The sequence below is a fragment of the Solea solea genome, chromosome 20 (genome assembly GCF_958295425.1).
Source record: "Solea solea chromosome 20, fSolSol10.1, whole genome shotgun sequence".
NCBI lineage: Eukaryota > Metazoa > Chordata > Actinopteri > Pleuronectiformes > Soleidae > Solea > Solea solea.
The window spans coordinates 19,783,873-19,796,409 of record NC_081153.1 but is presented as its reverse complement, the minus strand read 5'-3'; the positions used below and the strand labels follow the sequence as shown (position 1 = coordinate 19,796,409).

The window sequence follows — 12,537 nt, the reverse complement described above, 5'->3', positions numbered from 1 at the left end:
ACTAGTCTGTCAAGATATTATATTCTGCACAGATTTAAAATTTTATAGTAAATTAGCACCTGTTTAAACTCTTTTTATGGCAACGTTTCTCTCCAAAACCAACAATGTTTGTCCAAAACTGTTAAGGAAGCCAGTAAAATAATAGTGACACAGCAGCAGCAGCAGCAGCAGGAGGACTCACTCACACCTTTATTCCCTCTGGACAGACATACAGACTCCTTTTTATTCATTTTATTGCTCTTAATTACTCGAAAATTTGAATGTGAAGTCAAGTTTGGTCGTGCTGTGTCGATGTTGTCCTTTATGTCCCTGTATATTGTGGGTTTATATTGTTTTTGTGCGACCAACTGCTGTCACATTGTCATCACCACGCTCACTCTCGCCCAAACTAACAGCTGTCTGACGCAAGTTTTTAAAAACAATAAAAGACTAAAGGACAATCAGACTGGTTTCTATTGTTTTTGTCACACCTGTATACACCTTCGATGTTATTCCACTGTCATTATATTGTTTTAAGAGGGTGTCTTACTAATTTAAAGACAAACTATGTATCTTTAACTGCCATAAATGAAGCTGTAAGTTATTATATTATTATTATAAATGGAACCTTTAACTAAGACATGTTTATGAGTAAAATAAAGACGTTTTTGGTACATATACTCGTATTGTAATGACCACAAGTTGCATTATGGGCGGTGAATGTTTGGCAGCACGTGTCATTAATGATCCTGAAACTCAAAACCTGACGGACCTCATTCTTGCACATCGTGTCTTCACGTCGAGTCCTCGTCCTCGTCCTGTCATTGCTTCTCTCTCTCTGCGGCTCACTCAACACACACTCAGGTATTCAGACTTTTGGGAATGGTCATTTAAAAAATAACAAAAGAAACCCTTTTTGAACTCTTCTTTCTTTCTTTTAACCCTGAAAGCGATGAATACCTTTTGGAAAACGGTGGCTGTGCTGATTTCCTTCATCGCAGCTGGTAAGTTGAAAATATTGAATCATGTGTGGGGTGAAAACAGAGAGCGTACAGATCTATATGTGTGTTGTCTATGAAAGAAAGCAACTAGAAACTAATACAAGGTGATGCTAAATCTGGCCCTAACATACAGTGTCATATATATACTGTTGTTTCGACTGTTTTCTAAATTCAAAGTCAAAATATTAACATCACTAATGTGGGATGTTTTTTCTGACCTCATTATAAACTGAATGTCTGCTATAAACATCATGAGACAAATAAAGATTTAGAAGAAGATTTTTAAGAAATCCAGACTCATTTCTAACTAACTCTGTGACAGTTTCACACCAACTTAAATTCAATAAATGATCAATAACTTTAAGAGAAACTCTCAAGTGATCACATGATTGAACAGAAAAGACATCACAGACATATTATGGCATGTAGAATGGTCCTGAGGCTGCCACACAGTTTATTCACTATATTCTGATCCTAAAACCTACGGTAATACTATTTTACATATCCTCAGTGTGTCAAAGGTCAGCAGTTACTTTAAGAAATACTATATACGACGGCAAACGTAGAGCAGACTGTAACCTGTGCTCTGCTACACTGTCAAGAGGAAGAGGAGAAAAGGAGCTCCTTCAACACATCTACATGTTATTCATTTAAATCTAATTCTGATTCTTTATTTGCTCACCCAAAAATGTGGCGTTCCATTTCTAACAAGCAAACATTTCAATGGACATACATGGAAATAAAAGCTGGAACACGATTCATCACGATTTGATGAGCAAAAAGAATAGAATTGACTTCAGTCTTCCAACAGCGACATTAGTATCTAATGTTGTATTTCGTTTACAAATAACATTTAATAACTGCTGTAATGGTATTATTAATAAAAGTATTGTCGAGTACTTACAGTAATCATACTTGTACTTACACTCAGTCATATACTTTATATCCAAATGACAGCAACCATAATCATTGTTGGATTGTTATATTCCTGCTGGGAGAAGTCGATTTTAAAACTACCTGATTTTTATCAACACTGCTCAGACTTGGTCTTTATTATGACAACCATTTGCATCGTTTTGAAAAGCTTATTATATATATATATATATATATATCTTACAGTATACATGATGACTAATCCATGTGTGAGTGTGAGAGTGAATGGTTGTTTGTCTCTATGTGACACCCTGGGATTGACACCAGGAATGATGACTGAATGAATCCTGACGTTGTCCTCCTGGAGTTTACCTGAAAAACCTGATTGGTGTAGCAGGCCAGGAGTCACCTCTGACAGCACATGTGACATGTTTTGGGACAGGTGGTGTATTTTTGCAACTGTGCAATGGAAGCTCATGAAGACATAATATATCTTTGGGATATTCTTAATCCAGTCTACAGTTTGTATTTGTTGAATAAGTGAACTGTCATCCTAACAATGTAATCTCTGTTGTCGTTGAACAGCTCAGTGTCTCAACTGTCATCAGTGTCCTGTCGGAATATTTGGGAAATGCCTGTTTGGAAAAGATGTCACGTGTAACAATGGGACGGAGCAGTGTTATACCGGAGAAGCACGTAAGAAAACATTCTCTGCATCATTGTGAACAAATAGAAAAATACAGAAAGGAGCTCCTTCAACACATCTACATATTATTAATTAATCTAATTCAAGTCTTTCTGGTCCTACTGTATATTTGCTGACATGAAAATGTGGTGTTCCATCAGGGCATTTGGTTGGTTCATATCTAACCAAACTGGAATTTGTCTGCCTTCTTATCCTCAATGGATGTTTTTAATGATGTCTGGACTATTTATTTTAATAATTACACGCAACTGAGTTATATCTCTGTATATTTGGTTTTATTCTCATTTAAAATACTTGTGTTTTACTTTTATTTTTTTATGTTGATCATAAGGCTTTTTACTTATTATATTGTTTGATTTGTTCCTTATCATATGAATTGTGCAATTGTTTACATATATGTGTGTATATGGTGCTTTCTTCCTGAAGCCTAATCATTTATATGAATAAAATATTTATTATAAAATTCACATAATACCACAAAATATTTTGTCTAGAAAAACTACCTGTATGGCATTTATTGGCCTTTTATGAGCTTTATTTGTAGCTGTTTTTATAATTTATTTATTATATGATGCATTACACTGGATAGAGACTGTAGTTTTTCATTCGCAGTTCGTATACATTTTTTTCGTAGTTTTTAAAAAAAATGTATCCATTAATTATCTCTCTCTCTTTCTCTTTCTCTCTCACACCTCTGACCTCTGACCCTCTCAGAGTTCAATGCCACAGGGTCACTCACGCTGCACACCCGCGGCTGCCTGGACTCAGACTTGTGTGGGAAAACTCTGACCGGCAACATCCTGGGCGCTGCTTACACCAGCGATTTCAAGTGTTGTAACACAGATCAGTGTAACGGAGCCTCCTCGGTCCACATTTCTCTGAGTGTGGCGCTGTGTGCTGCCATGCTGGCCTCTCTCTGGGGCACCTGCGAGTTGTAGTTTCACACGGTTTGTTTCCCTCGTCTCCGCTGTTGTTGAGAGGGTTTTTGCTGAGTGCTAGTAAAAGAAAGTCTGTATTCCTGCATCAGTTTATTAAACTGTTGTAACTAACGCTTTAAATTAAACTGTTTCCAATGTTGAGAACCCTTTTCTTATTGTTTATAAGACACTGTCATTTTCATAAAATCCATGCATCATCATTGTTAAAAAAAATCAGATTGTTGTTTTTAACATAAAATAATAATTTAGTTTCATGTCTTTACTAATTTATTTAAAGCTCCACTGTGTCATTTCTTTTGCTGAACCACTGATGAACCGGGGTTAATTCTTAACCTACAGTTCTCTTCATACATTCCTTTCACCTCACTTGTTTTACAGAAACCAGGATTAGTTCCTTGGTTAAGTTTAAGTTTGCTGCCATCTTATTTTACTAGAATAGCTATTATGCTTCTGTCCATCAGTCTGTGTCACCACAGGCACAAAAACAAAACATTACAACCACTTTATTTGGTGTCTTGTACCTAATAAAGTGGCCGGTCTGTGTTTATATCTGTGTAAAGGCTGAACCAGAGTGAAAAGCCTTAAATGTAGGTATTTCTTTGTAATGTCTAATAAAAATTATATTAACCCAATTAAGGCAATTGTTTGAATGGAACACTGCATTTTCTATCTTCTTTACCTCAGTGATAAATGAATAACTTTAGTGCATTTATCCATAATAAGTTGTGATATAATGTGTGTGACATGTTTTAAAAAGACACACACACACCCCTGACCCTGTTGCGTCATGTATTTTGACATTGATCAATCCTAATCTTAAATCTGGTGCTTTCTATTGTCATGGTGTGATATGGTTCATGTTACTCCACCCTTTGCCAAAACAGACTAACCAGATAAACCAGAGTTTTGGAGAGTGTCGTGAAAACTACATCACTTCTCCATACCAAGAATCCAGTTAGTTACAAAATACAACTTCACTGAAATCCAGCACCAAACCTTTCAAAGTAAAATAAACTGTGAGAAATAGCATAGTACAAATAGGTCAAAACACTCAAAAGCTATATCTGAAGAATCATAACGTATTTAAATTACACTTTTGGCCAGTTATATGAATTATTGTAATTTAAGTGTTGTTATTTATACATTTGTAGGACATAAGTGTGCAAAACTCTCCTGTTTTATTATTATTTTATTGACTATATACACAATATACAATATACTAACTAACGTTTTTGAAATTAAAGCCTATTTTCACGAGATTCCAGTTTGGAACTTGCTGAAACACTGTTTCTGGTGTTTCATGAAGTATCTGGTTTGACCAGTAACCAGTAACAAGATGTTCCACATGTTTGTGCCAGTCTTGTAGTGTAAGTTTTTCCACTTATTCTGTATTCTGTGAAGGCAGCATATGAAGTACAGCTAAATGGCTCCCTCTGCTGGCCTCTGATAACACTGCAGGTTACAGAAATGTAACTTCTGTAACTTCAAATTAAATCAACAATTAGTCGATTTAAATTTAATGTTTGTAATTGTTGTACTTTTCTAGAAAATTCCCAAATTTTCTATTGGTAAATTCTCAGACACACAGACATGCCCATGGCCAAGGGGGTAGGAATTGTGCTTGTGGCCGATGTGCCACTGAGCAAGGCACCAAATCCCCATTGCTCCCTGGGTGCAGATAAGTGCTGCCCACTGCTCCTGCTCCCGAAAAATAACTAATTGTGCTTTTAAAAGGTAAAAGTGTAGATCAGACGGAAAACCAGCGTCATGTTTTTCATCATTTACTCTAATTTATTTTATGGGCTAAATAATTGCAGGATTCCTTGACCACTGACAATAAGCACTTTTTCACCCTTAATGACATAATATGCTTTACCAACTCTGCTGTAACTTCTTATAAGGAATATGCCAGTGTGTTGTCTTTTGTTTTTGTTTAATTTAATGGATCACAGCTACTCATTAGTGTTTGCCTTGTGACCTGATGCCACAGTGTCTCATTAACTACCTTAATAACTTGAGGTTAATGTCAGTGGATGGAACTGAGGGAAGCAGAAAAGTATGAAGACTGAAATACATCTAATTATAGCAAAATAGAATAGTTTACTTTGATATTTCTAGCAGCTTTAACTTTTACTCCACTACATTTCCTGTAACTATCTTTGTTACTCAAGTCGTTACTACCAAATCAAATCAGAAGAAGAGTTAATGGTCTAGTTTTCACCCATTCAAACGCTGCAACATGGGGTTAAGTGTCAGGATCAGCAGAGCCAGAAATTAGCTACTTTTACTACTTGAGTACATTTTATATCAGAAAATGACTTTTGATACTAAATATCATAGACTAAAAAAGTGACTTCAACTTCTACCAAAGTCATTTATTTTCTGGTAACTTTTAGTCAAGTATCCCTTTAAGCTACTTTATACAAGACTGTCCTTCGTACGGTCAGTGTGACTTCAGAGCCATGGAGTTTGTTTTTACTCGGCCTTGAACGTCACTTCATGTGCAGAGACACAGAGACAGCTCAGCAGCAGCAGGAAATGGACGCTGTGTGCCTGTGTGTGTGTGTGTGTGTGGTAAGTAAGCAGCAGCAGCAGCAGTAACAGCACAGTTCTGGGAGGAGGAGAAACCAACGACCAGCAGCAGCAACAGGCGACGACTGTAAGCACGTTGAGGTAATTTAAACTCACTCATTAATCACTAACGTTGTTACAACGTCTGTTATTGGTTTGTTACTTTGTTAAGAGACCGCGCGCTGCGTTTACAAATCTTTCACTTTTGTCAAGTTGTCGCCTCTACGGCGGGAGTCGTACAGCGGAAGATGGGGCTCGGCTCTGTCCGAGTTTCAGAACCGCTTTTTTTTGTTCATTTAAAAAAACAGCTTTGGGATTTATTTCCACTTATTTGTGAAATAAACACCGTTGTGTGCGTTACAGGTGAAGATGAGCGACGCAGTTCAGGCCAAAGTGGAACTTTTTGTCAAGGTAAGCGAGTGAATGATGGAAAAGAAAAGTCACACCCTGTAAGTGACGCTGTCACTGCGACAGAATGCGACTTTAATGCGTTTTTGACATTATCACATTCCTTCTACTTCTATCTCTGTGTTATTAACATTACAAACCGATAGCTTATTTCTATATCTTTGACTTCCTGCGGTGTATTTTTAGTCAATGTCAGTGTGGACCACCTCGAGCAGGCTTATAAACAGCATGAAGTCTAATCTGATTAAATGCACATTAAGATAATCTATATTTAGTATATTGGCCAGGCAGCCTAATCCCATGTTAGAGTTAGAGCCAAAAAACAGGCTCTGTATCTCCTCATGCTCTGACACAAGTTTCAATAATGATTCCTCTGTGTGAACATGTGAACATGGTCCACCGCCCTCTTCTGGTTTTTTCATCATGGCTGAAAGATGCTCTTGTAACTTCTCTAAACCCTGGTTTCTATTCACCACAGTCAGCAGTACTCTGCAACTGTAATGGCTATTTTCATCACCACTCATTATTTCATCACTTAATATGTTTTAAAATGGTTGGTTAAAAAAACCCGACATCCTCAAATGTCTTGTTTAAACTGTCAGAGAGAAATAAATACAATATTCACATTTAAGAAGCTGAAATCAGGGAACTGAGAGTGATTATTGTAATTTGTAATTTGAATTGCAATCAAACCCATTGTCAATGATGATTTTTCAGCTTCTTAAATGTGAATATTTTCTGTTTCTAATATGTTTTGCATTTATTTTGCACTTTAAATTGTCAGAGAACATAGAAACATTTTAAAAACGGCATTTCACTTTATTTATTATATTGTATCAAATTGATCTGAAAACTTCTCAGTGACACTTGAGAGTATTTGTGTTTAGTTTCACATGGTCTGTGGTAAAAAGACGTTTCCAGAATGAACTATGACTGCCCTCATGTTTATGTGCTGTAGTACAAATCCTTGATGAAGCTTTACAGTGACTTCACATGAAATATGACTTCCCCACAGCCACACAAAGCAAAAGCTGTGTGATCATTTCCTCAGAGGAGGAAAAGCTCCACACAAATGCAACAGTGATTTGTACTAACAGCTGTTTTCATGGTGGACGCATCTGCTTGTTATTCTCTCTAAAAAGAGGTGTATCAGCCAGACTTGAGTGTTTGGAACTAACAGCGTCTATTGTTAAAATTGTCAGCAATTGTTTGTGCATTTTATTGTAACTGAATGTTTTACAGTTTATAACAAAATTGTTATAAATAAAAACCTTGTGACAAAAACGGTAGTTGTAGTACAGTAGATTTAGCAAAGGAGATGAAAGAGTGACATAGTAAATGTTGCACGCAGTACATTTAAAACTCTTCATAATTCTGTTGTTTTTGTTTTGAAGGCGGGGAACGATGGTCAAAGCATCGGAAACTGTCCTTTCTCCCAGCGTCTCTTCATGGTGCTGTGGCTGAAAGGAGTCACCTTTGACGTCACGACCGTGGATATGAAGAGGTGAAAACACACACCTTTCATCTGTCACAACGTTTACATGACATTAGTCAAAAAGTATTGTGTTAGTCCGACTTAAATTGACTTTCTCGGACTAATGCACCCAGATAATGCAATAGGGAGTAAATGATTTATACCTTTAGTCAGATCAGAGTCATACTTAAACTGCTTGGGCATTGTGCCCAAGCACCAAAGTTCCCACCCCAGTATAATACATGGAAATAATAGAATAGAAGCCGATACACAGAAGACAACAGCAACAAAAGGATGGTGAAATCCAGGCCGTTACGCTTTTTGGACAGAGAATGAGACTAATTATATGCTCTGTTAGCTTGAATGTGAATGAACAACATAGCTGGTCAAAGGCATAAGAGAACTAAGTAGCTGCTTCCGATACACTAGATATCCGTAGATACTTTTAGAGATCTAAATAGTGTTTATCTGAAGTTATTTGGTTTTATTTTGTTGTTGAAAATTGCTTTTAGTTTTAAAAACCAAAGACACTGATTCTCCAGCTCCCTGAAATTACCGTAATAACCACATGTTGTCTTTGAAGTGCAATTTCTCAGCTTTCAAAATAAATGTCTGCTTAGGGCCCCATAAAGGCACTGGTAGGAAAACTCTGCACAGAGATCGACATTGTTAATAACTAAACATAAATTGTCTATGTAATACTCACAAGCTAAAAAGGGGGCGTATCACCAGCTAGCACAGTGGAGGCGGACACACTTCATTCATTTAATCAAGTCCGCTCTAGTCAATGTATATAGTGGGACGAGGACAATAGTACAGTTGAATGTGCATGGAAACTCACTCATTGTGTATTGTTTGGGTTTGTTTTTTGTCTTCTCTGGCTCTGCTGCAAGCTTCTGTTGGCACAACAGAGGAATGTCCGCCCACTGTTTTAATGTACCGTGAAATCAATGTCTTGGGTCATTTAGTCATTTAGCAGGCATTAAAACATATGAGCAACTTCCTAAAGATGATATCTAGCCTCATATCTGCTTTGTATTTTTAGTTTGTTCCTTCCTCTTTTCTATCACTCTGGAAAATCCATCTCACTCTCTCTCTCTTTCTCACTCTCTCCTTCCTCTGTCTGATGTTTCCTGTTCCCGTCCATCTGTAGGAAGCCGGACATCTTGAAGGACCTGGCTCCTGGTGCTCAGCCTCCCTTCCTTTTGTACGGCAGCGAGGTGAAAACCGACACCAACAAGATCGAGGAGTTCCTGGAGGAAAGACTGTGCCCTCCCAAGTAATCTCAGCTTTACAGCTTTGTGCTTTTGAGATCTGATATGATAAGGCGACTGACATCCAATCTGGTGTCAAAAAGATGACGCGGCATGTTTTTGTTCCTCTTAAGTCACAAAATATGTTCAAAAACACAATTTTGATATGATGCTGAAGCCGCACATACGGTTTATTTTTACAGTGCATTGGGTGAACATTCTTTAGACTTAACAGCTCTAAATGATAAATAATGACACTGCAAGAAAGACTCTTTCGAGGGCTACGTCACTGAAATGTGCGCACACAGAAAATACACTCGTACCATTAACTTGTACAACAGTCCGACACATAAGATGCCTACTTGGAGCATAATTGGCTGTGAAAATAGAACCAGCAAGTTCTTCAGAATCTCTACTGGATCTCATCCCTTTCAAAAAAATAGACATCGTCTGTGGCTCCAAACATTAAAAAGAGAAGACTGGCGTGATGCTACTGCAGTTAGCATTTGTAGTAGTGCTCACTTCATTTCATGTAAGTTAGAAAGTTACCATGAAAAGCCTGGATTTCACAGAAATGTGTGTTAATGCACATATGTATATGAAACCTATGCCGCCTAAAGTTATGTTGTGGTCTTGGCTAGCTAGCTAGCTTGTAGTTAGCTGCCGGCCGGCTAGCACGTTGACAAGTAAACATGGGATATCTGGCCACTTGCTAATATCATCAAGCTGGGTCAGGCTGACTATTACTAGTACTAATTTATTTAAGTATTGTTCGCGGTCCTTCATCGACAACGAAAGAACATATTCAGAATAATTCGGTGGAGGACCGCGGACGCTTACCTGTTACGTTTACGTTTTCTGACCCCAAACTGTGCGCGCATTCTCGCTAGGCTTGGGATGTTCGTATACACCAAAAGGGTCTATATAATAGATATAATATATCTACAAATACATGTACAAATAAACAAAATCTGTACACAAATACAACGTGGGTGTAATTAAACACTTTTTTCCCCCTCAATTAAAGTGAGGAAAAAAAATGTATTCGCATGATTGTGATAATCATATGTGAATGACTATTATCCATCTCTCTGTTGCTTAGATATCCACGTCTGGCTGCTCGTAACCCAGAGTCCAACACAGCAGGCATGGACGTCTTCTCCAAATTCTCTGCTTACATCAAGAACTCAAACCCGCAGGCAAACGAGAGTACGTTTATCTTCATTCGTAAAATTCAGCTGTTTAAAATCAAACAAAATTGCTTCTCCATATAAATAAATAACATGTGTCAGAGCTTTTTGGTCTCGCTGCAAAACTGTCACCTGTTGCTCTGTGTGTTTAAGTTAAATTGAGTTATTCTCTTGTCTAAAATGAGAGCAGATTATAAACTGTTGCTTTATCTTTGATCTTGTGCTGAGTTTTCTCATTTGTTTGTGTGCACATGTGCACTCAGATTTAGAGAAAGGCCTGCTGAAGGCTTTGAAGAAGCTGGACGACTACCTCGGCTCCCCGCTTCCTGACGAGATTGACGAGAATAGTGCTGATGAGGTCACCGTCTCTTCCCGCCCCTTCCTGGACGGCCAACAGCTCACTCTGGCTGACTGCAACCTGCTGCCAAAGCTCCACATCGTGAAGGTAATCCTCTGTTTTTAGCCTCCGCTTAAATCGGATTATGAACTGAACAGTATTTAATAACATCTCATATGCAGTATTATGAATCAGTGCGTTCAGCCTGAAAGTGAAAGTGATTTGCTGACTCCAGGTGGTGTGTTTGAAGTACCGACAATTCAACATCCCCGAGTATCTAACCAACCTCTGGAGGTACCTGAACGCAGCGTACGCACGGGAGGAGTTCGCCTCCACCTGCCCCGGTGACCAGGAGATCCACATCGCCTACTCCTGCGTGGCCAAAGCTCTCAAGTAGGAGGACAGCAGGATGCACGACTCGCACATGCACCAGCAGAACAACATAGCCCCAAAATAGCCCCAAAACAAACAACACATGCACACATCAATGATTCAGTCTGAAAGCAATATGATCGATCTGTTAATTTGTCTCTATAATGTACTCGAAAACTGCAGGAACGTTGATATTTTTAATTGTTTTATCTGCCTGCATTATGTTTTGTAAATGCAAAACAGTTTGGAATTAAAACGATATGTGCACATACAAATACACACAGAAGCTGACAGCCTCTATGGAAAGTTTCCACATTCATCCATCTGAAAATTCATGATTTCATGATATGCAAATAGCTATATTTTATTTTTTTTAGACTACAAGAAAAAACAAATTAGCTTTCTAGTTCACCCTCTTATGACCATTATGATAATGATGATTTATTTTGATTTTATGGCTGTAGAATTGTCAAAAAAAAAATTCAACGAGTGAGGTGAATCTTGTCTGTGATTGGACGGTCGTTCCGCAGAAGTTCTACCGTAATGACAAGTATATGGGCACAAAGCTCTATTTCTCTGCTTTCTCATATCCATCCATCCATTTCTACCGCTTTATCCTCCACATGAGGGTCACGGGGTAATCTCAGCTGACATAGGGCGAAAGGCGGGGTCACACCCTTGACAGATCGCCAGTCCGTGTTTGAATTTTCTATTCTGGGAGTTACGGTAATGAGAAATACGCATGCCAAATCCTGTCGGAAACAGAAGGGTTAAAATGTCACATTACGCCAAGAGAATATTGTATTAGACAATTATATATACAATCATTTTTATATGAGAGTACGCTCATGTGATTGACTGCTGGTATCGTCCAATAGGAGCCTGGTTGCAGTTCTGTGAACTTGAAGTGAAGTGATTGAAGAAACAAAACAAATTGGCAGGAATGAAAAAGGGAAAAATAAATGATGATAATACAGTGATTAAAAATGAATGAAGTAAACGATGTGTAAAGTACTGTAAATAGAGGGAAAGTGAGTTCAGTTGCTGAGCTTGTTCATGTCGATCACGTTGCTTTCAGAAATAAACACACACACACACACATTCTCTCTCACACACACACACACACTCTAAACTACAGCCTTGCTTTTATTCCCCGTCACTGTAAAAACAGAAATCAAATTGCCTATGAAATCAAACTATTCACCAGTACCTCACACAAGCTGATTCAGCTAAAAATATCAGCACCACCTCAGCTGCCAAAGTGTCTTTCCGTAATCACACAAGCTTCATATTGAGATTACATCAAATTTGAGGGAACGAGGCCTTGTACAGTTATAAGGTTATGAGTTTTGTTTTTTTTGTTTTTTTTAATTAAAGCCAACTGTCGTTAGAGAGTAGCAGCTTTTTATTCTTCGTCGCGCACCTCAGTGAGGAA

General features: G+C 38.0%; 2 protein-coding genes across 2 annotated transcripts; both read left to right on the top strand.

The window, feature by feature from the left end:
• Positions 1-775: 775 nt before the first annotated feature.
• On the top strand, positions 776-3,746 carry lye (lymphocyte antigen-6, epidermis). The gene is made up of 4 exons (XM_058618628.1): positions 776-843; positions 930-983; positions 2,439-2,549; positions 3,274-3,746. The coding sequence occupies exons 2-4, from the start codon at positions 932-934 to the stop codon at positions 3,495-3,497; spliced, it is 387 nt and encodes a 128-aa protein (XP_058474611.1). The 5' UTR covers positions 776-843; positions 930-931; the 3' UTR covers positions 3,498-3,746.
• Positions 3,747-6,019: 2,273 nt separating this feature from the next.
• Positions 6,020-11,326, top strand: clic1 (chloride intracellular channel 1). The gene is made up of 7 exons (XM_058618626.1): positions 6,020-6,170; positions 6,432-6,479; positions 7,871-7,980; positions 9,104-9,229; positions 10,306-10,412; positions 10,657-10,838; positions 10,966-11,326. The coding sequence occupies exons 2-7, from the start codon at positions 6,438-6,440 to the stop codon at positions 11,125-11,127; spliced, it is 729 nt and encodes a 242-aa protein (XP_058474609.1). The 5' UTR covers positions 6,020-6,170; positions 6,432-6,437; the 3' UTR covers positions 11,128-11,326.
• Positions 11,327-12,537: the final 1,211 nt, after the last annotated feature.

Bases quoted from the DNA above. Each gene is read 5' to 3' on its own strand.
- lye (XM_058618628.1), top strand. From the start codon at position 932: ATGAATACCTTTTGGAAAACGGTGGCTGTGCTGATTTCCTTCATCGCA. The intron at 984-2,438 runs GTAAGTTGAAAA...GTCGTTGAACAG, and splicing joins GATTTCCTTCATCGCAGCTG to CTCAGTGTCTCAACTGTCAT. The intron at 2,550-3,273 runs GTAAGAAAACAT...TGACCCTCTCAG, and splicing joins GTGTTATACCGGAGAAGCAC to AGTTCAATGCCACAGGGTCA.
- clic1 (XM_058618626.1), top strand. From the start codon at position 6,438: ATGAGCGACGCAGTTCAGGCCAAAGTGGAACTTTTTGTCAAG. The intron at 7,981-9,103 runs GTGAAAACACAC...GTCCATCTGTAG, and splicing joins ACGACCGTGGATATGAAGAG to GAAGCCGGACATCTTGAAGG. The intron at 9,230-10,305 runs GTAATCTCAGCT...TCTGTTGCTTAG, and splicing joins GAAAGACTGTGCCCTCCCAA to ATATCCACGTCTGGCTGCTC.